Source organism: Salvelinus alpinus, chromosome 1, assembly GCF_045679555.1.
Source record: "Salvelinus alpinus chromosome 1, SLU_Salpinus.1, whole genome shotgun sequence".
NCBI classification, from domain to species: Eukaryota; Metazoa; Chordata; class Actinopteri; order Salmoniformes; family Salmonidae; genus Salvelinus; species Salvelinus alpinus.
The window spans coordinates 24693287-24720918 of record NC_092086.1 but is presented as its reverse complement, the minus strand read 5'-3'; the positions used below and the strand labels follow the sequence as shown (position 1 = coordinate 24720918).

Genomic DNA, 27632 nt, shown 5'->3' with positions numbered 1-27632 from the left:
GCCCAACAAACGTTCCTGAATAAAGACGTGATCATCCACATACCTGATGGTGACTGACAACTGCAAGCAGACTGGTGGCCAGTGGCGTAGCTTCGGCTGGTGCGGTCGCACCAGGGCCCACAACATACATGGGCCCAGTGATGGGCCCGGATCTGAATAACTCCCCACCACGCCCAAGTATTAATTGTTGACGCAGGTCATCTAATTAATTTGCTAAATAACTCATATTATTCAATAGCTTCAATACCATGTTAAGATAATGAAATGCATTCTGGGATTCATTGTGCAAATACTCTCCCAAGCGTTGTTGTTTCTGTCATCGTTTTAAGCAACAGTTGAGCTAGCTAAAAAGAGACAACAGCCCTCCCAAAAGATTGAGAGAAAGTCGCAAATAGAAAATTACGGATTTAAAAATCAGCAATGTATCAACAGAAAAGTGGAGCCCAAGAGAGGAAGGTCAAAAATGAGAAAGCAAAGAAGGTATCAAAATGTATTAAATTAGATAGATTTTACAAATGCAGTTCAAGTGCAACCAGTGTTGGCTTTGGGGATGACCAGTGAAATATACCTACTGGAGCGCGTGCTACGGGTGGGTGTTAATATGGTGACCAGAAATCAGTGACCAGAGATCTTTACCTAGCAAAGACTTGTAGATGACCTGGAGCCAGTGGGTTTGGCTACGAATATGTAGCGAGGACCAGCCAACGAGAGCATACAGGTTGCAGTGGTGGGTAGTATATGGGGCTTTGGTGACAAAACGGATGGCACTGTGATAGCAAACTGGATGTAGTGTTGGAGGCTACTTTGCTCTAAGTGCTCACTTGTCTGAAGATATAAACGAAAAGGTGTCATTCTTCCTGGGGGTGTATATGAACAGATGTTAATACCATTTCATGTTGCTAAAATACTGTCAGTTCCACTTTAAGCCTTTATTAAACGTTTTGGTGAAATCCACAAGTTGAACGTTTTACATTGCTGCACAGTGATTGGTTCCCACTGAGCACAGACAGTAATTCAAATTCTATTATATTCCAAACCCCGACTCCAAGTTGACAAAATGGACCAAACTTTGACGAACTGGTGCCGATGTCAAGCACACTCATCAACGGGTTTATTGATTAGCAATACATATGGAGCTCTCTGACACGCTACTAATCAAATAGTCAGGCTAATCAGAAGCCTACGTCTTAGCTTATTTATCTTTGGGGTGTATCCAAGCTTAGCAGAGTCAATCATCTAGTGGTTATCAATAACTGACACAGTTAGTGTTATGTACCTTTGGTTGGCCCGTTTGAACAGAACAAGAAAGCTTAAAAGTGCAATAAGTTAGATTTTCATGCCCAAATGTTCCAATATATTATATGTAAATAGTCACTAGTAGCTAATGTGGCTCAAGCTAACCACTAGCTAACATCAATGGACAAGGAGTAGCTTAAACTAGCCACCAGCTAGCGATCAGTTTGTAAACATCTTCACTTTAAGTGAGACCTTTTGGCTGCTTTCACACAGGCAGCCCAATTCTAGTCTTTTGTCCAATTGTAGGCAAAAGAGCTGATCTGGTAGGACAAAATACTAAACAGTGGAAAAAGATCCGAATTGGGTTTCCTGTGTAAATGCATTATTTTTGTTTCAAGTCTTCAACATCTGGAACTGCTAATGGAGTGAAAGTAGGCAGCTGAACTTCCACTCCTGCTGGAGCTAGATAGTTAGTGGTAGTTATTTGTTCTAGCTAGCATATCTGGCTAAGTATGCTTGCTAGTCATATAAAAACATGCCCACAAGGGTATATATTAGTGTCAACTAATGATAACATTAGCTAGAAAACTGATTGACTTTGCTAAGCTTGACAACAGCTGTCCAGTCCCAGACAAGGCAGGACAGCAAGCAAAAACAACAAGCATTCTGTACATACATAATAGCAGTGCTTTGTATCAATCAATTACATTGTCGGAATGTAGAGCAATCAAATTCAACCAAAACCATTGAGGGACTGGTCTCATCTCAGTCTGGGCTCACAGCACAGCCAGTGAGGTAAGCTGTTTCAGCATGTTTGTCTAAAGTGGAGCATTTGTTCATGTATAATAAGTCATGTATAATATACATTAGGCCCAGACTCATCTCAGACCCGGCTCACAGCACACAGCTGGTGAGGTGAAGGATTGAGGGTGAACCCCACGGCCGGTGTGAGGTCCAGATCATCCTCTGTTACTCCAGGAGGAGGAGAGAAATGAAAGCGCTGCAGGAGGGAGGTGAAGAAGAGAAAGAGCTCCATCCTGGCCAGACCCTCCCCCAGACACACCCTACGACCTGGAAGAAGATCAAATGAGGGAGACAACATACGACAATTAGGTCTACATAGATTTCCTATAGTTGACAAATTGTACACATATTTCCATACCATAAACTCTCCCTTGGTCAAAGCAATTCCCCAAACTCTTAATTTTAGAGTACCATAGAAGGATTCACTTACCCAGTCAGTATGGATACAGAAACAGTGGAACTCACCTGCAGAGAAGGGCATGAAGGCATCCCTCTTGGCGAATCGACCTTCCTCATCCAGAAAGTGTGTGGGGTTAAAGGTGTGTGGGCTTTCCCATTCGCTTCCGTCTTGTAGGACAGACGTCAGTAGAGGAAACACAAGCGTCCCCTTCTTGATGAAATATCCCTGGAAGGTGATGTCTCGGCTGGTGGTGTGAGGGATGGCAATGGGTAAAACGTTGGCCAGTCGCTGGGTCTCATGGATCACTGCATCAGTGTAGGGCAGGTTCATCCTGTCCTCTGCTAAGGGCTGACGACTTCCTATAACCCTGCTGATCTCCTCCTGGACCCGGTCTGAGACAGAAAGGAGGGAGGACCAAAGTTACTACCCTCAGAGAAAATGTCATCTTAATAATCTTTACCCTGGACATTTTATAATTTTTACAAAAATGGCTTGATAACTTAAACGGGGCTCCAAGTTAACGATACCTTAACCTACGTACCAAAACAGTCACCTTTTCTGCACAGTTCAATGTTCTCACTTAATGCATAACACCTTTTTGTAAAACAGTAGTCCCACTTGTACACAAGACACTTTTTGCAAAACAGTAGACAACAGCTACACAAGACAAAGTAAATTGTATAAATCATGTCAAACAACACTGTTAGTTTCTCAATTGCTTGAACACTTTCCTCAAAATAGGGATAACGCAGCCCACGCAAACAGTATTATTTGTCATAGAATGACAAGGTCATCTCACCATTCATCACATAATGGCTCAACAAATACTAACTATCTGTAACGTTGAGTCAGGAAGCAGGTGGTGAGTTTAATAATAACGACCATAGCAAGTACAAAACAAGAGACGCATCAGGACATGAAAACAGAACCAATTCTGCCTGATGACCGAGATTGGTGAGGGCTATTAGAAGGGAGAGTAATCAGGGTGGTGATGAAGTCCAGGTGAGCTTAATGATGGGAGCAGCTGTGCGCAATGATGGTTGCCAGGTGTGTGCAATGTGGGTGGCCAGGACCGGTGGATAGTTGACCTACAATGTCGAATGCTGGAGGGAGAGAGCAGGAGTAGGTGTGATACTATGACCATCAATAAAATATATTTTTCTATTAAATAGAGTAAATGGTACGAGATTGTAATCAACTATTTCATAGACAGCTGTATTCTTGTTCTCTGAATTAGCATCTAATACTAAAGCAGGAAGAATTTCACTAAACCTAAATTGATACTGTTTAGAATTGCAAAAGTGTCCGGTGCTGTATATTGTAACGATGTACATGTTTACAATGCATTGAAGATAAATCAAAGAGAAGAGGTGTTGAAAGGGCAATTGTGATTTTAGTATTGTAAAACCAGTCACTGTACAAAGAGAGTTTACATGTTAATGGTAAAAGATATGGGAGTACCTTTTATTTACTGTGATATTAATTTACTTTTGTTTGACAGTCTGTACACAATAGGTTTGTGTCCTGTGTAGAGAGTTGTGTCTAGTATTTTGCCAAACAGTGCTTATCATTTGCATTTAATGTGAAAACAATGAGAAATTACATACTGTTGTGCATAAAAGGGGATTGTTTTGGCCACGTGGATCCCAGGTTTTGCAGGTAGTCTTGTTATTTTGATGGATGTATTTGCATATTTAGTTTATCTTTAATTTTTATGGCGTCGACAGAGATGGCAGCATTGCAACTAGCTCTTAGGAAACTGCAGTATTTGGTTTGTTTATGTACTATTTTTTTATGGAATTAGCTCTAGAATTGATTTGTGCCATTACATACAGCCGGGAAGAACTATTGGATATTATAGCGGCGGTAACTCACCAGAACTACCAGCATCACGACCAGGAGCAGATCCTTTGTTTGCTCTCCCCAGAGCAGTTGAACTTATTCCAGAGTCTGACCCAAAACAACGCCGGTGGAGGAGAGGTACTCGGGGCGGTCTTCTGGTCCGACTTAGGAAGCGTGCACACCACCCTCCGACCCCTCTTTTTAAGCTACTGCTACTCTCTGTTCATCATATACGCATAGTCACTTTAACATTACCTACATGTACATACTACCTCAATAAGCCTGACTAACTGGTGTGTGTATATAGCCTTGGTACTGCTTTTTTCAAATGTCTTTTTACTGTTGTTTTATTTCTTTACTTACCTACACACACACACACACACCTTTTTTCTCTCGAACTATTGGTTAAATAAGTAAGCATTTCACTAAGGTCTACACCTGTTGTATACAGCGCACGTGACAAATAAACTTTGATTTGAAATTGAGGAGGATGGGAGACCCACGGTGTAGGCGCGTAACGCATGGAGACCACAGTGTGTTTCAAAAATCATCAATGATTAATTATTTTAACCTAAAGCATTTAATAAAGACATTTATAGTACAATATTACAGGGAATGAGAGGGCTACACACAGTGTTGGAAAGGGATCACAGCAGTGATTGAATGAGGGTATGTGGCATGGGTTGAGGTGTTCAGACGCTTGACCAGTGCAGGACAGGATTTCACTGGGAAGACAAAAACAATAACACAAGACACTACACAGTTAGACAAAAGAGCTAAGAATGAGTTAGTCCAAGCAAGGAGTAAAACCTTTGATGTGTAATAATGTGATTGTGTATGTGATTGACTCTACATACAGTAATGAGATAAAATTGATAGGGGTACTCACTGTGCTTGGAAGGGAAACATTCAATGTGGCAGTGGATGAGCGGGCACATGAGACGTTGTGGCTTCAGTTCATGTCAGGAGAAAGTTGACAATGTTAGTGGAGTAGTCATCACCTCTTAAATCAGGAAACAGGAGGGGACTTAGCTGTAAATACAAATAGCAGATACGTTCCATTACAGCTGCGCCATCGTAGGTTTGGACGAGTTTCTCTATGAAGTTAAACTCAGACATCTCAACATTCATAAAGTCAAACACAGACTGCGCATCTCGTTCCACTTGACACATCAAAGTAGCCCAACAAACGTTCCTGAATAAAGACGTGATCATCCACATACCTGATGGTGACTGACAACTGCAAGCAGACTGGTGGCCAGTGGCGTAGCTTCGGCTGGTGCGGTCGCACCAGGGCCCACAACATACATGGGCCCAGTGATGGGCCCGGATCTGAATAACTCCCCACCACGCCCAAGTATTAATTGTTGACGCAGGTCATCTAATTAATTTGCTAAATAACTCATATTATTCAATAGCTTCAATACCATGTTAAGATAATGAAATGCATTCTGGGATTCATTGTGCAAATACTCTCCCAAGCGTTGTTGTTTCTGTCATCGTTTTAAGCAACAGTTGAGCTAGCTAAAAAGAGACAACAGCCCTCCCAAAAGATTGAGAGAAAGTCGCAAATAGAAAATTACGGATTTAAAAATCAGCAATGTATCAACAGAAAAGTGGAGCCCAAGAGAGGAAGGTCAAAAATGAGAAAGCAAAGAAGGTATCAAAATGTATTAAATTAGATAGATTTTACAAATGCAGTTCAAGTGCAACCAGTGTTGGCTTTGGGGATGACCAGTGAAATATACCTACTGGAGCGCGTGCTACGGGTGGGTGTTAATATGGTGACCAGAAATCAGTGACCAGAGATCTTTACCTAGCAAAGACTTGTAGATGACCTGGAGCCAGTGGGTTTGGCTACGAATATGTAGCGAGGACCAGCCAACGAGAGCATACAGGTTGCAGTGGTGGGTAGTATATGGGGCTTTGGTGACAAAACGGATGGCACTGTGATAGCAAACTGGATGTAGTGTTGGAGGCTACTTTGCTCTAAGTGCTCACTTGTCTGAAGATATAAACGAAAAGGTGTCATTCTTCCTGGGGGTGTATATGAACAGATGTTAATACCATTTCATGTTGCTAAAATACTGTCAGTTCCACTTTAAGCCTTTATTAAACGTTTTGGTGAAATCCACAAGTTGAACGTTTTACATTGCTGCACAGTGATTGGTTCCCACTGAGCACAGACAGTAATTCAAATTCTATTATATTCCAAACCCCGACTCCAAGTTGACAAAATGGACCAAACTTTGACGAACTGGTGCCGATGTCAAGCACACTCATCAACGGGTTTATTGATTAGCAATACATATGGAGCTCTCTGACACGCTACTAATCAAATAGTCAGGCTAATCAGAAGCCTACGTCTTAGCTTATTTATCTTTGGGGTGTATCCAAGCTTAGCAGAGTCAATCATCTAGTGGTTATCAATAACTGACACAGTTAGTGTTATGTACCTTTGGTTGGCCCGTTTGAACAGAACAAGAAAGCTTAAAAGTGCAATAAGTTAGATTTTCATGCCCAAATGTTCCAATATATTATATGTAAATAGTCACTAGTAGCTAATGTGGCTCAAGTTAACCACTAGCTAACATCAATGGACAAGGAGTAGCTTAAACTAGCCACCAGCTAGCGATCAGTTTGTAAACATCTTCACTTTAAGTGAGACCTTTTGGCTGCTTTCACACAGGCAGCCCAATTCTAGTCTTTTGTCCAATTGTAGGCAAAAGAGCTGATCTGGTAGGACAAAATACTAAACAGTGGAAAAAGATCCGAATTGGGTTTCCTGTGTAAATGCATTATTTTTGTTTCAAGTCTTCAACATCTGGAACTGCTAATGGAGTGAAAGTAGGCAGCTGAACTTCCACTCCTGCTGGAGCTAGATAGTTAGTGGTAGTTATTTGTTCTAGCTAGCATATCTGGCTAAGTATGCTTGCTAGTCATATAAAAACATGCCCACAAGGGTATATATTAGTGTCAACTAATGATAACATTAGCTAGAAAACTGATTGACTTTGCTAAGCTTGACAACAGCTGTCCAGTCCCAGACAAGGCAGGACAGCAAGCAAAAACAACAAGCATTCTGTACATACATAATAGCAGTGCTTTGTATCAATCAATTACATTGTCGGAATGTAGAGCAATCAAATTCAACCAAAACCATTGAGGGACTGGTCTCATCTCAGTCTGGGCTCACAGCACAGCCAGTGAGGTAAGCTGTTTCAGCATGTTTGTCTAAAGTGGAGCATTTGTTCATGTATAATAAGTCATGTATAATATACATTAGGCCCAGACTCATCTCAGACCCGGCTCACAGCACACAGCTGGTGAGGTGAAGGATTGAGGGTGAACCCCACGGCCGGTGTGAGGTCCAGATCATCCTCTGTTACTCCAGGAGGAGGAGAGAAATGAAAGCGCTGCAGGAGGGAGGTGAAGAAGAGAAAGAGCTCCATCCTGGCCAGACCCTCCCCCAGACACACCCTACGACCTGGAAGAAGATCAAATGAGGGAGACAACATACGACAATTAGGTCTACATAGATTTCCTATAGTTGACAAATTGTACACATATTTCCATACCATAAACTCTCCCTTGGTCAAAGCAATTCCCCAAACTCTTAATTTTAGAGTACCATAGAAGGATTCACTTACCCAGTCAGTATGGATACAGAAACAGTGGAACTCACCTGCAGAGAAGGGCATGAAGGCATCCCTCTTGGCGAATCGACCTTCCTCATCCAGAAAGTGTGTGGGGTTAAAGGTGTGTGGGCTTTCCCATTCGCTTCCGTCTTGTAGGACAGACGTCAGTAGAGGAAACACAAGCGTCCCCTTCTTGATGAAATATCCCTGGAAGGTGATGTCTCGGCTGGTGGTGTGAGGGATGGCAATGGGTAAAACGTTGGCCAGTCGCTGGGTCTCATGGATCACTGCATCAGTGTAGGGCAGGTTCATCCTGTCCTCTGCTAAGGGCTGACGACTTCCTATAACCCTGCTGATCTCCTCCTGGACCCGGTCTGAGACAGATAGGAGGGAGGACCAAAGTTACTACCCTCAGAGAAAATGTCATCTTAATAATCTTTACCCTGGACATTTTATAATTTTTACAAAAATGGCTTGATAACTTAAACGGGGCTCCAAGTTAACGATACCTTAACCTACGTACCAAAACAGTCACCTTTTCTGCACAGTTCAATGTTCTCACTTAATGCATAACACCTTTTTGTAAAACAGTAGTCCCACTTGTACACAAGACACTTTTTGCAAAACAGTAGACAACAGCTACACAAGACAAAGTAAATTGTATAAATCATGTCAAACAACACTGTTAGTTTCTCAATTGCTTGAACACTTTCCTCAAAATAGGGATAACGCAGCCCACGCAAACAGTATTATTTGTCATAGAATGACAAGGTCATCTCACCATTCATCACATAATGGCTCAACAAATACTAACTATCTGTAACGTTGAGTCAGGAAGCAGGTGGTGAGTTTAATAATAACGACCATAGCAAGTACAAAACAAGAGACGCATCAGGACATGAAAACAGAACCAATTCTGCCTGATGACCGAGATTGGTGAGGGCTATTAGAAGGGAGAGTAATCAGGGTGGTGATGAAGTCCAGGTGAGCTTAATGATGGGAGCAGCTGTGCGCAATGATGGTTGCCAGGTGTGTGCAATGTGGGTGGCCAGGACCGGTGGATAGTTGACCTACAATGTCGAATGCTGGAGGGAGAGAGCAGGAGTAGGTGTGATACTATGACCATCAATAAAATATATTTTTCTATTAAATAGAGTAAATGGTACGAGATTGTAATCAACTATTTCATAGACAGCTGTATTCTTGTTCTCTGAATTAGCATCTAATACTAAAGCAGGAAGAATTTCACTAAACCTAAATTGATACTGTTTAGAATTGCAAAAGTGTCCGGTGCTGTATATTGTAACGATGTACATGTTTACAATGCATTGAAGATAAATCAAAGAGAAGAGGTGTTGAAAGGGCAATTGTGATTTTAGTATTGTAAAACCAGTCACTGTACAAAGAGAGTTTACATGTTAATGGTAAAAGATATGGGAGTACCTTTTATTTACTGTGATATTAATTTACTTTTGTTTGACAGTCTGTACACAATAGGTTTGTGTCCTGTGTAGAGAGTTGTGTCTAGTATTTTGCCAAACAGTGCTTATCATTTGCATTTAATGTGAAAACAATGAGAAATTACATACTGTTGTGCATAAAAGGGGATTGTTTTGGCCACGTGGATCCCAGGTTTTGCAGGTAGTCTTGTTATTTTGATGGATGTATTTGCATATTTAGTTTATCTTTAATTTTTATGGCGTCGACAGAGATGGCAGCATTGCAACTAGCTCTTAGGAAACTGCAGTATTTGGTTTGTTTATGTACTATTTTTTTATGGAATTAGCTCTAGAATTGATTTGTGCCATTACATACAGCCGGGAAGAACTATTGGATATTATAGCGGCGGTAACTCACCAGAACTACCAGCATCACGACCAGGAGCAGATCCTTTGTTTGCTCTCCCCAGAGCAGTTGAACTTATTCCAGAGTCTGACCCAAAACAACGCCGGTGGAGGAGAGGTACTCGGGGCGGTCTTCTGGTCCGACTTAGGAAGCGTGCACACCACCCACCGCTCCCGAGTATTTTACTCGTTAATGTCCAATCGCTGGATAATAAAGTTGACAAGCTCAAGGCGAGAGTTGCTTTTCAGAGAGACACCAGGGATTGTAATATACTCTGCTTCACGGAAAGATGGCTCTCAAGATATTCTGTCTGACTCCATAAAGCCAGTTGGGTTCTCAAAGCATCGTGCCGACAGGAATAAACATCTCTCCAGGAAGCAGAAGGGTGGAGGTATATGTTTTATGACTAACGACTTGTGGTGTAACTGTGATAACATACAGGAACTGAAGTCCTTCTGTTCACCCAAACTAGAATATCTCACAATCAAATGCCGACCGTACTATCTCCCGAGGGAATTTACATCAATAATAGCCACATCCATCTATATCCCCCACTCAAGCCAATACCACAACGGCCCTGAAAGAATTTCAATGGACTTTATGCAAACTGGAAACCACATATCCTGGGGATGCATTTTTTGTAGATGTTGATTTTAACAAAGCAAACTTGAAGAAAAGGCTCCCGAAATTCTTTCAACTCTATGTACTCGCACGGCTAAAACTCTCAACCACTGTTACTCTACCTTCCGTAATGCATATAAGTCCCCTTCCCCGCCCTCCATTCGGCAAATCGGACCATGATTCCATCTTGCTCCTCTCTTCCTGTAGGCAGAAACTCAAACAGGAAGCACCCGTGGTAAGGACTATTCAACGCTGGTCTGACCAATCGGAATCAACCCCTCAAGATTGTTTTGATCACGCGGACTGGGATATGTTCAGAGTAGCTTCAGAAAATAATAATCTCATTCACCGTATTGGTAAATGTGTCTATCAGGAAGTGCATAGGAGAGGTTGTACCCACGGACTATTAAAACCAACCCCAACCAGAAACCGTGGATAGATGGGAGCATTCGCTCAAAACTGAAAGCGCGAACCACCGCATTTAACCAGGGCAAGACTGGGAAAATGGAAGAATACAAACAGTGTAGTTATTCTCTCCGCAAAGCAATCAAGCAGGCTAAACATCGGTATTGGGACAAAGTTGAGTCTCAGTTCAACAGCTCAGACACGAGACGTATGTGGCAGGGTCTACAGACAATCACGGATTATAAAAGGAAAACCAGCCACGTGGTCACCGACGTCTTGCATCCGGACAGGCTGAACACCTTCGCTCGCTTTGAGGATAATACAGTGCCACTGATACGGCCCACTACCAGGACTGTGGGCTCTCCTTCTCCGTTGCCGATGTGAGTAAGACATTTAAGTGTGTTAACCCTCGCAAAGCTGCCGTCCCGGATGGTATCCCTAGCCGCGTCCTCAGAGCATGCACAGACCTGCTGGCTGGTGTGTACACAGATATATTCAATCAATCCCTATCCCAGTCTGTTGTCCCCACATGCTTCAAGATGGCCACCATCTCTTTCTTAGGTACAGGGACAAAGGTAATTGAACTAAATTACTATTGCAGCATAGCACTCACCTCTGTCATCATGAAGTGCTTTGAGAGACTAGTCAAGGATCATATCACCTCCACCCTACCGGCCACCCTAGACCCACTTCAATTTGCTTACCGCCCCAATAGATCCACAGACGATGCAATCGCCACCACACTGCACACTGCCCTAACCCATCTGGACAAGAGGCATACCTATGTAAAAATGCTGTTCATTGACTATAGCTCAGCATTCAACACCATAGTACCCTCCAAGCTCATCATCAAGCTCGAGGCCCTGGGTCTGAACCCCGCCCTGTGCAACTGGGTCCTGGACTTCCTGATGGGTCACCCCCAGGTGGTGAAGGTAGGAAACAACACCTCTTCGCTGATCCTCAACACTGGGGCCCCACAAGGCTGTGTGCTCAGCCCTCTCCTGTACTCCCTGTTCACCCATGACTGCGTGGCCAAGCACGCCTCCAACTCAATCAAGTTTGCAGATGACACAACAGTGGTAGGCTTGATTATCAACAACGATGAGGCAGCCTACAGGGAGGAGGTGAGGGCTCTGGGAGTGTGGTGCCAGGAAAATAACGTCTCACTCAACATCAACAAATCTAAGGAGATGATCGTGGACTTCAGGAAACAGCAGAGGGAGCAACCCCCTATCCACATCGATGGGACCTCAGTGGAGAAGGTGGAAAGTTAAGGTCCTCGGCATACACAGACAGTGTGGTGAAGGCGGTTCAACAACGCCTTTTCAACCTCAGGGATGCTATAGAAATTTGACTTAACACCTAAAGCCCTCAAACTTTTACAGATGTACAATTGAGAGCATCCTGTCGGGCTGTATCACCGCCTAGAATGGCAACTGCACCGGCCACAACCGCTCCAGAGAGGTGGTGCTGTCTGCCCAACGCATTACCGGGGGCAAACTTCCCACCCTCCTGGACACCCACAGCACCTGATGTCACAGGAATGCCAAAAAGATCATCAAGGACAACAACCACCCGAGCCACTGCCTGTTCACCCCGCTATCATCCAAAAGGCGAGGTTAGTACAGGTGCATCAAAGCTGGGACCGAGAGACTGGAAAAACAGCTTCTATCTCAAGGCCATCAGACTGCTAAACAGCCATCACTAGCACATCAGAGACGGCTGCCTATAGACATAGATTTGAAATCACTGGCCACTTTTAGGAATGGAACACTAGCAACTTTAATAATGTTTCCGTATCTTGCATAACTCATCTCATATGCATAAACTGCACTACACTATTCTACTGTATCTTAGCCACTTTGTGTTTACATATTGCATCACCCATCTCATATGTATATACTGTATTCCTTACTATGCCAATGTATCTTAGTCCAATGCCGCTCTGACATGTATGTATATATTCTTAATCCATTCCTTACTTAGATGTGTGTGTATTTGGGTACACAGTTGAAGTTGGAAGTTTACATACACCGTAGCCAAATACATTTAAACATAGTTTTTCACAATTCCTGACATTTAATCCTAGTAAAAATCCTGTCTTAGGTAAGTTAGGATCACCACTTTATTTTAAGAATGTGAAATGCCAGAATAATAGTAGAGAGAATTATTTATTTCAGCTTTAATTTCTTTCATCACATTCCCAGTGGGTAATTAGTTTACATACACTCAATTAGCATTTGGTAGCATTGCCTGTAAATTGTTTAATTTGTGTCAAATGTTTCGGGTAGCCTTCCGCAAGCTTCCCAAAATAAGTTGGGTGAATTTTGGCCCATTCCTCCTGACAGAGCTGATGTAACTGAGTCAGGTTTGTAGGACTCCTTGCTTGCAAATACTTTTTCAGTTCTGCCCAAAGATTTTCTATAGGGTTGAGGTCATGGCTTTGTGATGGCCACTCCAATACTTTGACTTTGTTGTCCTTAAGCCATAACTTTGGAAGTATGCTTGGGGTCATTGTCCATTTGGAAGACCCATTTGCGACCAAGCTTTAACTTCCTGATTGATGTCTTGAGATGTTGCTTCAATATATCCACGTTTTCCTGCCTCATGATGCCATCTATTTTGTGAAGTACATCAGACCCTCCTGCAACAAAGTACCCCCACAACATGATGCTGCCACCCCCGTGCTTCACGGTTGGGATGGTGTTCTTCTTGCAAGCCTCCCCCCTTTTCCTCCAAACATAATGATGATCATTATGGCCAAACAGTTCTATTTTTGTTTCATCAGACCACAGGACATTTCTCCAAAAAGTACGATCTTTGTCCCCATGTACAGTTGCAAACCGTAGTCTGGCTTATTTATGGCGGTTTTGGAGCAGTGGCTTCTTTCTTGCTGAGCGGCCTTTCAGGTTATGTCGATATAGGACTTGTTTTACTGTGGATATAGATACTTTGGTACCTGTTTCCTCCAGCATCTTCACAAGGTCCTTTGCTGTTGTTCTGGGATTGATTTGCACTTTTCACACCAAAAGTACGTTCAACTCTAGGAGACAGAACGCGTCTCCTCCCTGAGCGGTATGACGGCTGAGTGGTCCCATGGTGTTTAAACTTGCATACTATTGTTTGTACAGATGAACGTGGTACCTTCGGGCATTTGGAAATTGCTCTCAAGGATGAACCAGACTTGTGGTCTACAAAAAAAATTCTGATGTCTTGGCTGATTTCTTTTGATTTTCCCATGATGACAAGCAAAGAGGCACTGCGTTTGAAGGTAGGCCTTGAAATACATCCACAAATGCACATTCTATTTTACTCAAATTATTTCAATTAGTCTACCAGAAGCTTCTAAAGCCATGACATAATTTTCTGGAATTTTCCAAGCTGTTTAAAGGCACGGTCAACTTAGTGTATGTAAACTTCTGACCCACTGGAATTGTGATACAGTGAAATATAAGTGAAATAATCTGTCTGTAAACAATTGTTGGACAAATTACTTGTGTCATGCACAAAGTAGATGTCCTAACCGACTTGCCAAAACTATAGTTTGTTAACAAGACATTTGTGGAGTCGTTGAAAAACGAGTTTTAATGACTCCAACCTAAGTGTATGTAAACTTCTGATTTCAAATGTATGTTGTGAAACTGTTAGATATCACTTGTTAGATATTACTGCACTGTCGGAGCTAGAAGAACAAGCATTTCGCTACACCCGCAATAACATCTGCTAAACACGTGTATGTGACCAATAAAATTTGATTTGATTTGAATTAATATATTGGCTGTTTGGAGAAAGCAACTAAACTGAACAAAAATCCAAATGCTCACCTTCGATGGCCACTTATATCCTGGAGAAGTGTGCTCTTCACGGGTGAATCCCAGTTTCAACTGTACCGGTCAGATGGCAGACAGTGTGGGCGTCGTGTGGGTGAGCAGTTTGCTGATGTCAACATTGTGAACAGAGAACCCCACCGCCACCATGGGGCAATGGTATGGACAGGTATAAGCTACGGACAACGAACACAATTGCATTTTCTTGATGGCAATTTGAATGCACAGAGATACCATGACGAGATCCTGAAACCATTGTCGTGCCATTCATCTGCTGCCATCACCTCATGTTTCAGCATGACAATGCACGGCCCCATGTCGCAAGGATCTGTACACAATTCCCGGAAGCTGAAAATGTCCCACTTCTTCCATGGCCTGCATACTCACCAGACATGTCACACTTTGAGCATGTTTGGGATGCTCTGGATCGATGTGTACGACAGCGTGTTCCAGTTCCCGCCAATATCCAGCAACTTCGCACAGCCATTGAAGAGAAGTGGGACAACATTCCACAGGCCACAATCAACAGCCTGATCAACTCTATGCGAAGGAGAAGTGTCGCACTGCATGAGGGAAATGGTGGTCACACCAGATACTGACTGGTTTTCTGATCCACACCCCTACCTTTTTTTAAAGGTCTCTCTGACCAACAGATGCATATCTGTATTCCCAGTCATGTGGAACCCATAGATTAGGCCCTAATGAATTTAATTCAATTGACTTATATCCTTATATGAACTGTACCTCAGTAAAATCTTTGAAGTTGTTGTGTTTATATTTTTGGTCAGTGTATATTTTAAAAATGCATTTAGTGTAATGAAAAATGGCACTGAGTTCCGTGTCTTGAAAATCTAAAATGATGTTCCAAAAAATGCTTATACGCAAATACGGAAAAGCTGCACACAAAAAACATACACCTGTCCAAGCTGGAGGGTGGGGAAGGCAAGTTGGAGGGTGGGGAAAGTGCATTATCTGGTCGACATTGAAGGATGTCGAACAGATGTAATTCGAGTGTAATTTTCTATGAAACTTCTGAAGACTTTTTGCAGACAATTTATAATCTCGTTTTTTTATTTATCTTTCTGTTCTAATAATAAATATTATAACTGTGTATTCTACTCCAATCATGCATCTTTCCAGGTATTTGCGCCACTGCTCTCCATCCCAAGTTAAGAACCTGTTGTCCTCTGTGGCTACAGTATCCTTTATTGCCACATAAATAGCACACCATAGTACAATTCCATTATATATATATATATCACTTGGCTGCCTTACACATGTAGGTTATCCCAATGAGAAAATCTGGTTGAAATGTCATCATTTCTACACATTTAGTTACATTCATGTAGATTGCAGCTTCATTAACAGTGTTCAAGCATTTGAAACAAACTATAAACTGGTCTGTGGTTCAAGTGGGCAATTTGGAAATGTTTACAGCAAGTAACAACATTGTCTTGCATTACTACAATCACTTGCAATGTCTGTACAAAGGCGTGTGTCTGTGTGCACATTGATACTTACCCTGTATAAGGGGGTACTTGGCCATTAGCATCAAAGCCCAGCGTAGGGTGTTCCCTGTGGTGTCTGTACCAGCAGAAAACAGGTTACCCACAGAGGATATCAGGTTTTTGTCATGGTAGTGAGAGTTCATGTTGCCAGATTCCTTATACAGACAGAAAAAGCATTTTAAAAAAGGGGAGAAAATATTTGTTTTCCCCTCAAAAGTCATGGTCTAGCAGTCTTTGCATTATTTTTCAAAGGTCAAAAATTTGCTTTCAAAAATGTGTTTTTACATGTAACTTCTACACACATGGTGTAGCAGTCTTAGCTGCAGCCCCCAGAAAACATACACTTAGTGTACAAAACAAATTATGTTTCCATGGATTAGATCAGGGATCATCAACTAGTTTCACCCGCGGGCCAATTTTTTTCTCTCAAACCTTTCTTACATTTGTAGACGATCACACGTGTCTCTCTATGTATGGGAATACTTGGGAACATATTTCCAAAATTAAAAATCAGTTGGAACAGATTTCCTGGTGGTTTTAGTATTTTGTAAAAAAAAAAAAAAAAATTAAATAAAAAAGAAACCAAAGAAAACCACCCGCGTGCCAAATTCGGTCTGCGGGCTGCCTGTTGGGGAAGCCTCACAGACTGACCAGATAAATCCAGTTGAAAGCTATGATCCCTTATTGATGTCACTTGTTAGATCCACTTCAAAATCAGTGTAGAAGGGGAGGAGACAGGTTAAATGAAACATTTTAAGCCTTGAGACATGGATTGTGTTTGAGTGCCATTCAGAGGGTGAATGGGCAAAACAAAATACGTAATTGCCTTTGAATGGGGTATGGTAGTAGGTGCCAGGCGCACCAGTTTGAGTGTCAAGAACTGCAACGCTGCTGGGTTTTTCCATGCTCAACATTTTCCCATGTGTATCAAGAATGGTCCACAACCCAAAGGACATCCAGGCAACTTGACACAACTGTGGGAAGCAGTCTAGTCAACATGGGCCAGCGTCCCTGTTGAATACTTGACACGTTGTAGAGTCCATACCCCCAACGAATAGAGGCTGTTCTGATGGCAAAAAGGGGTGCAACTCAATATTAGGAAGATGTTCCTAGTGTTTTGTACACTCAGTGTATACCGCTGCAGCCTGGGCCCAATGCCATTTCAGCACAATATCTCCTATATTTTCTCCATTCTCTATCACATGGGCCATTTACGCATTTCTCAATACCCACTAAATCCCTAGATGTTTTCATTCAAAGAATTTAATAAATATATTTTTTGGGGGGGTAGATCAGCTTTAATATTGTAGATGGAAGCTACAATCTATCAATGTAAATGTCAGCATCATTTCCAATCCCCCATATTGTTTTTGTAAATATGTACAGTGCATTCGGAAAGTATTCAGATCCCTTGACTTTTTCCACATTTTGTTCATTATTTTGTACATTTATTTTTTTCCTCAATCTACACACAATACCCCATAATGACAAAGCAAAAACAGGTTTAGACATTTTTACACATTTATAATGAAATAGAAAACGGAAATATCACATTTACAGGGCTGAGATTCATTCGTACTACACCGGCTCCGATGCGCGTCTTATTTGGCAGGACTTGCAAACTATTACAGACTACAAAGGGAAGCACAGCCGCGAGCTGCCCAGTGACACGAGCCTACCAGACGAGCTAAATAACTTCTATGCTCGCTTCGAGGAAAGCAACACTGTTCAGGACGACTGCGTGATCACGCTGTCCGTAGCTGACGTGAGTAAGACCTTTAAACAGGTCAACATTCACAAGGCTGCGGGGCCAGACGGATTACCAGAACGTGTGCTCCGGGCATGTGCTTACCAACTGGCAGATGTCTTCACTGACATTTTCAACATGTCCCTGATTGAGTCTGTAATACCAACATGTTTCAAGCAGACCACCATAGTCCCTGTGCCCAAGAACACTAAGGCAACCTGCCTAAATGACTACAGACACGTAGCCCTTTCCCACCTGGACAAAAGGAACACCTACGTGAGAATGCTATTCATTGACTACAGCTCAGCGTTCAACACCAATGTATCCTCAAAGATCATCACTAAGCTAAGGATCCTGGGACTAAATACCTCCCTCCGCAACTGGATCCTGGACTTACTGATGGGCCGCCCCCCATTTGGCATGGGTCCTCAGATCCTCAAAAGGTTCTACAGCTGCAACATCGAGAGCATCCTGACTGGTTGCATCACTGCCTGGTACGGGAATTGCTCGGCCTCGGACCGCAAGGCACTACAGAGGGTAATGAGTACTGCCCAGTACATCACTGGGGCTAAGCTGCCTGCCATCCAGGACCTCTACACCAGGTGGTGTCAGAGGAAGGCCCTAAAGATTGTCAAAGACCCCAGCCACCCCAGTCATAGACTGTTCTCTCTACTACCGCATGGCAAGCTGTACCGGAGTGCCAAGTCTAGGAACACAAGGCTTCTCAACATTTTTTACCCTCAAGCTATAAGACTCCTGAACAGGTAATCAAATGGCTACCCGGACTATTTGCATTGTGTGCCCACCCCTCTTTTACGCTGCTGCTACTCTCTGTTTATCATATATGCATCGTCACTTTAACCATACCTACATGTACATACTACCTCAATCAGCCCAACTAACCGGTGCCTGTATATAGCCTCGCAACTGTTATTTTTCACTGTCTTTTTTACTGTTGTTATATTTCTTTTTTTTTTTTTTTTCTTTACCTATCTATTGTTCACCTAATACCTTTTTTACTTAGAAATTGCACTGTTGGTTGGAGCCTGTAAGTAAACATTTCACTGTAAGGTCTACACCTGTTGTATTCGGCGCACATGACAAATAAACTTTGATTTGATTTACAGTGGCTTGCGAAAGTATTGACCCCCTTGGTATTTTCCCTATTTTGTTGCCTTAAAACCTGGGATTAAAATAGATTTTTTGGGGGGGTTGTATAATTTAATTTGCACAATGTCTACCACTTTGAAGATGCAAAATATTTTTCGTGAATCAAACAAAAATGAAGACAAGAAAAACTGAACTTGAGCGCATAACTATTCACCCCCCCAAACTCAATACTTTGTACAGTCACCTTTTGCAGAAATTACAGCTGCAAGTCTCTTGGGGTATGTTTCTATAAGCTTGGAACATCTAGCCACTGGGATTTTTGCCCATTCTTCAAGGCAAAACTGATCTAGCTCCTTAGGGTTGGATGGGTTCCGCTGGTGTACAGCATTCTTTAAGTCATACCACAGATTCACAATTGGATTGAGGTCTGAGCTTTGACTAGGTCATTCCAAAACATGTAAATGTTTCCCCTTAATCCACTTGAGTGTTGCTTTAGCAGTATGCTTAGGGTCATTGTCCTGCTGGAAGGTGAACCTCCATCCCAGTCTCAAATCTGTGGAACTGAAAAAGGTTTCCCTCAAGAATTTCCCTGTATTTAGCACCATCCATCATTCCTTCAATTCTGACCAGTTTCAAAGTCCCTGCCGATGAAAAACATCCCAACAGCATGATGCTGCCACCACCATGCTTCACTGTGGGGCCGGTATTCTCGGGGTGATGAGCGATGTTGGTTTTGCGCCAGACATAGCGTTTGCCTTGATGATCAAAAAGCTCCATTTTAGTCTCATCTGACCAGAGTACCTTCTTCCATATATTTGGGGAGTCTCCCACATGCCTTTTGGCGAACATCAAACGTGTTTGCTTATTTTTCTTCTTTAAGCAATTGCTTTTTTCTGGCCACTCTTCCGTAAAGCCCAGCTCGGTGGAGTGTATGGCTTAAAGTGGTCCTATGAACAGATACTCCAATCTCCGCTGTGGAGCTTTGCAGCTCATTCAGGGTTATCTTTAGTCTCTTTGTTACCTCTCTGATTAATGCCCTCCTTGCCTGGTCCGTGAGTTTTGGTGGGCGGCCCTCTCTTGGTAGGTTTGTTGTGGTGCCATATTCTTTCCATTTGTTAATAATGGACTTAATGGTGCTCCATGGATTGTTCAAAGTTTAGGATATTTTTTTATAACCCAGCCCTGATCTGTACTTCTCCACAACTTTGTCCCTGACCTGTTTGGAGAGCTCCTTGGTCTTTATGGTGCCACTTGCTTGGTGGTCCCCCTTGCTTAGTGGTGTTGCAGACTCTGGGGCCTTTCAGAACAGGTGCATATATACTGAGATCATGTGACAGATCATGTGACACTTAGTGAAATAAAGTCCACCTGTGTACAATCTAACTATTTGACTTCTGAAGGTAATTGGTTGCACCAGATCTTATTTAGGGGCTTCATAGCAAAGGGGGTGAATACATATGCACGTACCACTTTTCCGTTTTTATTTTTTTGAATTTGACACATGGAATGAAAAAAATTAACTTTTCACCAGTTTGGACTATTTTGTGTATGCCCATTACATGAAATCCAAATAAAAAATATTATTTAAATTACAGGTTGTAATGCAACAAAATAGGAAAAACGCCAAGGGGGATAAATACTTTTGCAAGGCACTGAACGTAATTATTCAGACTCTTTACTCTGTACTTTCAGCCTCGGGTTTTCTTGGGTATGATGCTACAAGGTTGGCAAACCTGTATTTGGGAAGTTTCTCACATTCTTCTCTGCAGATCCTCTCAAGCTCCGTCATGTTGGATGGGGAGCGTCGCTGCACAGCTATTTTCAGGTCTCTCCAGAGATGTTTGATTGGGTTCAAATCCGGGCCCGAGTCGGAGGTCCGGAGATCTCTGGAGCAGGTTTTCGTCAAGGATATCTCTGTACTTTACTCCATTCATCTTTCCCTTGATCCTGACTAGTTCCCCAGTCCCTGCGAATGAAAAACATCCCCACAGCATGATACTGCCACCACGCTTCACCATAGGGATGGTGCCAGGTTTCCTCCAGAAGCCACGTGGAGGCGCGTCAGGTGCTCTTCCCAACCTTGGCTGTGGATGATGATATCATCCAGATAGGACGCTGCGTACTGCTGGTGGGGTCGAAGCACTCTGTTCATCAGTCGCTGGAATGTGGGTTGGGCTCCGTGGAGACCGAACGTGAGCACCCGGTACTGGTACAGACCGTCTGGTGTTGAGAACGCCGTCTTCTCCCGGGAGGAGACTGCCAATGGCACCTGCCAATGTCCTTTGGTCAGGTCAAGGGTGCTGATGTACCAGGCCTTTCTCAATCAGTCGATGAGCTCATCCACCCTCGGTATGGGGTAGGCGTCAAATACGTTTATGTCGTTCACACCCTGGAAATCATCACAGAAGCGGAGGCTACCGTCCAGTTTTGGCACCAACACGATGGGGCTGCACCATGCACTGTGGGACTCTTCAATGACCCCAATCCTCAGAATAGTCTCCACTTCTTGTTTCACGGCCTTCCGTCAAGCCTCCGGATTCCGATACGGCCTCTTTCTTACCGTTTCCCCGGGCCGGGTACGGATGTGGTGTTCAATGAGGGTCGTGCAGCCCGGCTTCTCGGAGAACACAGCCGTGTTCCGATCGACGAGCTCCCTGAGCTCTTGCTTCTGGGCTGGGTCGTGGTCCTCATTGCTTGGGACCACCACTGGTACCGTTGGCGTCCTGGGTCCCGACCATAACAAGGCCAAGGCTGTCCTCTCGTGCCACTTCTTCAACAGGTTCAAGTGGTAAATCTGTTGAGGTTTCTGTCTCCCCGGATGTCGTACGCGGTAATTGACAGGTCCCAGCTTTTCGACCACCTCGTATGGTCCGTGCCATGTTGCCAGGAACTTACTTTCGGCTGTGGGGATCAATATCAACACCCTGTCTCCCTTCTGGAATTCTCGGGGCTGGGCTCCCCGATTGTAGACCTGGGCTTGGGCGCATTGGGCCTTCTCCATATGTTCCCTCATGACTGGCCATATGGCTGTCATCCGCTACCGCATCGTCTCCAGCCCATCGAGAACTGGCACGTCCAGCAGATGGAGCCACCGCCTCGTGATGTATACTCCATCTGTTACTAGGCCTTGACGAGTCTCCCCCTGGTGGCTGACCTGCTGTACGCCACAGTACTATTAATTGTACAGATGAACGTGGTACCTTCAGGCGTTTGGAAATTGCTACCAAGGATGAACCAGACGTGGAGGTCTACAATCTTTTTTCTGATGTCTTGGCTGATTTTTTTTGATTTTCCCATGATGTCAAGCAAAGAGGCACTGAGTTTGAAGGTAGGCCTTGAAATACATCCACAGGTACACCTCCAATTGACTAAAATTATGTCAATTAGCCTATCAGAAGCTTCTAAAGCCATGACATCATTTTCTGGAATTTTCCAAGCTGTTTAAAGGCACAGTCAACTTGGTGTATGTAAACTTCTGACCCACTGGAATCGTGATATAGTGAATTATAAGTGAAATAATCTGTCTGTAAACAATTGTTGGAACAATTACTTGTCATGCACAAAGTAGATGTCCTAAACGACTTGCCAAAACTATAGTTTGTTATCAAGAAATCTTTGGAGTGTTTGAAAACGAGTTTGACTGATTTCAACCTAAGTTTATGTAAACTTCCGACTTCAACTATATATACATACATACATACATACATACACACACTCAATAGTTTTACAACACATAGTCATTCAAGGATTTCTCTTTATTTTTACTATTTTAATAGTGAAGACATCAAATCGATGAAATAACACATGAAATCATGTACAGTCGTGGCCAAAAGTTGAGAATTACACAAATATTAATTATCAAAGTTTGCTGCTTCAGTGTATTTAGATATTTGTCAGATGTTACTATAGAATACTGAAGTATAATTACAAGCATTTCATAAGTGTCAAAGGCTTTTACTAACAAATACATGAAGTTGATGCAAAGAGTCAATATTTGCAGTGTTGACCCTTCTTTTTCAAGATCTCTGCAATCCTCCCTGGCATGCTGTCAATTAACTTCTGGGCACCATCCTGACTGATGGCAGCCCATTGTTGCATAATCAATCCTTGGAGTTTGTCAGAATTTGTGGGTTTTTGTTTGTCCACCCGCCTCTTGAGGATTGACCACAAGTTCTCAATGGGATTAAGGTCTGGGGAGTTTCCTGGCCATGGACCCAAAATATCGATGTTTTGTTCCCCGAGCCACTTAGTTATCACTTTTGCCTTATGGCAAGGTGCTCCATCATGCTGGAAAAGGCATTGTTCGTCACCAAACTGTTCCTGGATGGTTGGGAGAAGTTGCTCTCGGAAGATGTGTTGGTACCATTCTTTATTCATGGCTGTGTTCTTAGGCAAAATTGTACATACCCTGGACGTAGGCTGAGGCCAATCCACCATCGCTCTCATCTTCCCGGGATCCATCTGGACACTCCCAGCAGCGATGATGTAACCCAGAATAGGGATGGTGGAGCGTTGGAACTCACATTTTTCCGCCTTCACAAACAGCTGATTCTCCAGAAAGCATTGAAGAACCTGTCTGACGTGGAGCACGTGTCCTTGGGGGGAGCGGGGGAAGACGAGGATGTCATCAATGTAGACGAAGACAAACCGGTTCAACATGTCACTGAGAACATCATTTACCAGTGCCTCGAACACTCAGTGGCCGCTGGCCGTGTTGAAGGCGGTCTTCCACTCGTCCCCCTCTTGTATCCGCACCAGGTGGTAGGCATTCCGTAGATCCAGCTTGGAAAAAACAGTTGCCCTCTGGAGGGGCTCGAAGGCTGAGGAAATGAGTGGTAGCAGGTAACTGTTCTTCACAGTAATGTCATTAAGTCTCCGGTAGTCAATGCATGGGCGCAGGGTCTTTTCTTTTTTCTCCACGAAGAACCCTGCGCCGGTGGGAGAGGAAGCGGGACGGATGAATACTGTAGCTAGGGAGTCCCCAATGTAAGTCTCCATAGCCTTGGTCTCCGGTCCCGACAGAGAGTACAGCCGTCCCCGGGGCGGCGTGGTGCTCGGGAGAAGGTCAATCCCACAGTCATAGGGTCGGTGCGGCGGAAGCGAAGTGGCCCGGGCCTTGCTGAACACCTCCCGGAGGTCCTGGTACTCCGCGGGAATGATGGAGAGGTCAGTGGCACCTTCCGAGCCCCCAGGAAGACGTCCCAGGGGAGGTTGCGCTGACTTCAGGCAATGTGCGTTGCAGAACGGACTCCAGCCCATGATGGCACCAGTAGACCAGTTGATGAGGGGATTGTGTCGCTGGAGCCAGGAGAATCCCAAAACTATGGGAATCTGAGAAGACTTGATGAGCAGAAATTGCATCTTGTCGCTGTGATTCCATCACCTGTAGGTGGATGGGAATGGTATTATGCGTGACCTGGCCTATAGAACACCCGTCCAGCACTCTAACATCCATGGGAATGTAGAGGGGCTGAGTGGGGATGTTCAGCTCGGAAGCCAGGATAGCGTCCAAAAAGCTCTCATCGGCCCCAGAGTCAATGAGGACCCGGAAAGATTTGGACTGGTCTCCCCACAGCAGAATGGCATGAAAAGGGGTGCGTGCAAGGCAAGCCCAGCTCTGCCTAGTTGCTTAGGCTCGGGATGCGGCGAATCGGCCGTCTTCGGCAACTCCCGGGGTGGGTCGGTAAGCCTTGGGTTCTCTCGGCAACGAGACCAACGGGGACTTCCAGGATGACTCGGAGGCTCAAATTCTCTCCCTCCGTCGTTCCCGTAATCACCCATCGATTCGGATTGTCAAAGCGATGAGGGAATCGAGATCCGTAGGTAACTCCCGAGCAGCAAGCTCGTCCTTGACCTCCTCCGAGACGCGGTGCAGGAACATATCGAACAGCGCTTCCTGGTTCCAAGCACTCTCCGCTGCCAACGTGCGGAAATCCACCGCATAATCTGCCACACTGTGGGAGCCATGCCGAAGCTGAATTAACTTAAGGGCAGCCTCTCTCCCGGGAAACGGGGAATCAAAAACCGTCTTCACTTCTCCCACGAACCCCTCCAGACTAGCGCATATGGCCAGCTGTTGTTCCCATACAGCAGTATCCCAGGTGAGAGCCCTCCCAGACAACAGCGTGATGAGGTAGGCTAACTTGGAGCGGTCCGAGGGGAAGGAAGAGGACTGAAGCTGGAAAATGAGGGCACACTGCGCTAGAGACCCCCGACAGGTGCTTGGCTCTTCATTAAAAGCATTCTGGAGGTGGTCCCGAGAAGGTGGAGTGACAGAATGAGACGGCGCTACTCCCAGCTGAGTTACTGAGGGGCTGTGGGGTTACCGCCGTAGTAGGCTGCCTCCCAGACAACCCGTGGAATTCCCCCAGGAACATGTCCAACGCCCTGTCATGGCGTTCAGACAGCATTTGGACCCCCTCCATAAGGCCACGAAGCAATTCCTCATGCCTATCGATGGTGGCTCCTTGGGAGGAGATGGCGTTGCGCAGCTGGCCCGGGGCTGCTGGGTCAGTCATGGCCAGTTCGTACAATCACGTTTGAAGGTAAGACCCAGGTGCAAACAATGTTGAAGTAACAAAAGTTTATTAATTCGAACACGAGCAGCAAAAGGTACAGGACGACAGGCAGGATCAGAGTCAGGTCAGGCAGAGGTTGGTAATCCATAGTAGCGGGGCAAAGGTACAGGATAGCAGACAGGGTCGGAGCCGGCAGTTGGGTCAAAACCGGGAAAACTAGAAAACAGGCACTGTAGACAGGACAGGAGCAAGGGGGGAAATGCTGGTAGGTATGAATGAATAAAACAAACTGGCAATAGACAAACAGAGAACACAGGTATAAATACACAGGGGATACTAGGGAAGATGGGTGACACCTGGAGGGGGGGTAGAAACAAGCACAAAGACAGGTGAAAGATCAGGGTGTGACAGAAGCTGGTTGAGAAAATGCCAAGAGTGTGCAAAGCCGTCATCAAAGCAAAAGGTTGCTATTTGAAGAATCTCAAATATAAAATATATTTTGATTTGTTTAACACTTTTGGTTACTACATGATTCCATATGTGTTATTTCATAGTTTTGATGTCTTCACTATTATTTTTACAATGTAGAAAATAGTAAAAATGAAGAAAACCCTTGAATGAGTGGGTGTTCTAAAACTGTTTACCAGTAGTGTATATGAGAGAGAGAGCAAGGAACTTTTTGAAATACATTTTCCTTTATTATTTCCCCTAACCTTACCATCCCTCCCCTAATTGAAGTAAACTAATGGACAACAACACTTAGGCTTCTACTTCCAGCTCAGACAGTACATAATATATACATTTTTATGGACACAATGTATTTTAAAATAGTCATATTTTGTTTGTTTTTAATCCTATCCTTCAGCTACCCTCAACCCCACCCATCTATCTCTGAAGACCATTCAGTTTGATTTCTATTTGCCATATATTTCTAACTGTGCTGTTTCACAAAAGTTCTGAACCTGTATACATTTTACCAACACAGTATATTTTACATGAGTTCTCTTGTTTTTAATTGAGATGATTGTAGTGAGATTTCATACCTCCAGGGTCTGCTTTCGGACAAGGAACGAGTCCACAAAGCCTCTACACATCTGAGGGTTGAGAGTCTCCTTCAGCCCCCTCACCAGCTCCCCCATCTCCTTCTTGTTGTTCTCAATATTCTTCAACAAAAGCTTCCTGCTTTTCAGCCCAGGGCCCAGCCAGGGGAACATGTTGTACAACTATCTCCCCATAAACAAAAAGTAAAGCATGAATTAACCTCTATTATTCCAGTAGCCTAGTACAAATTTGAATAATTAATCCATTTTCCTGGTTTAGTCAAGTGTGACAAGTTTGCCATTATTCTCTGAGTGAGAAACAAATTAAACATAATGTACCTGTATTGAAACAAAGCCACCTATTCGGAGGTTGTCATTGGCTCGTTTTACAGTGGCTTTGAACTTGGGGTCAGAGTATTCAAACCTGCTGCCGTACACAATGTTGGAGATTATGTTGGAGACAGCATAATTCAATGGCTGGGTTGTGTCAAATGCTTTACCTGTTACAAAGGACATCAGAAATTGAATTAGCAAACCTAAGGGGGAAAAAGTTATGTAACCTGTTTTTTGGTTTTCAAATCAGAACTACAAATTCTTACCCTTGTGATTTTCAAACACTTCAATCAGGTAGTGAGATTCCTCTAAGATTTTCTCTTCAATCACTTTCTTGCCCATCCCAAAGTCTCTAAGGTTCGCCAAGGCAAAGCGCCTCATCTCTTTCCATGATTCGCCATTGCCAAACAGAATACCTACCAGTATTGAAAAGTAATATTGTGCAGGTGTCAGGAATTAATCATGTAAGGAGAAAATAACAAATTTGTCAAATATGTGGGTCTGTTACAGCACCAAATATGCTTGCTTGGCAGAATATTGTCGATTGCAACAGTTAACCGGATTACAAGTTTCACATATCCTACATTACCATGTCCATTGGTGAAGTCATAGAACACAGGAAGCATGCCCCTGTCCCCAAAGTCCTCTGCCTGGTTGACCAGCGCCTGCTTGACCGTCTTGTATCCTGCCAGGATGACCACTTTTGTGGGTCCAAAGTGAACCGTGAAAACAGACCCATATTTCTTGGACAGCTGTAG

At 43.8% G+C, this 27632-nt stretch overlaps 2 protein-coding genes across 2 annotated transcripts in view; both read right to left on the bottom strand.

Annotated features, from left to right (window-relative positions):
• Window positions 1–905: 905 nt before the first annotated feature.
• On the bottom strand, window positions 906–4340 carry LOC139581164 (cytochrome P450 2K1-like). Its single transcript, XM_071410683.1, has 3 exons — window positions 3240–4340; window positions 2506–2832; window positions 906–2307 (listed from the first exon to the last, which is right to left on the bottom strand). Exons 1-3 carry the CDS (start codon window positions 3244–3246, stop codon window positions 2120–2122), a joined length of 522 nt encoding a protein of 173 aa, XP_071266784.1. The 5' UTR covers window positions 3247–4340; the 3' UTR covers window positions 906–2119.
• A 2027-nt stretch (window positions 4341–6367) lies between these two features.
• Window positions 6368–27632, bottom strand: part of LOC139580799 (cytochrome P450 2K1-like) — a 28536-nt gene continuing 7271 nt past the window's right edge. Inside the window, exons 2-8 of the mRNA XM_071409859.1 lie at window positions 27464–27626; window positions 27141–27290; window positions 26881–27041; window positions 26545–26724; window positions 16140–16281; window positions 7968–8294; window positions 6368–7769 (exon numbers count right to left, since the gene is read on the bottom strand). Coding sequence (XP_071265960.1) covers window positions 7582–7769; window positions 7968–8294; window positions 16140–16281; window positions 26545–26724; window positions 26881–27041; window positions 27141–27290; window positions 27464–27626 — 1311 coding nt within the window. The 3' untranslated portion in view covers window positions 6368–7581. The remainder of the gene's footprint in view (window positions 7770–7967; window positions 8295–16139; window positions 16282–26544; window positions 26725–26880; window positions 27042–27140; window positions 27291–27463; window positions 27627–27632) is intronic.

Bases quoted from the DNA above. Each gene is read 5' to 3' on its own strand.
- LOC139581164 (XM_071410683.1), bottom strand. The intron at 2,308-2,505 runs GTGAGTTCCACT...ATCTTCTTCCAG, and splicing joins CTTCATGCCCTTCTCTGCAG to GTCGTAGGGTGTGTCTGGGG.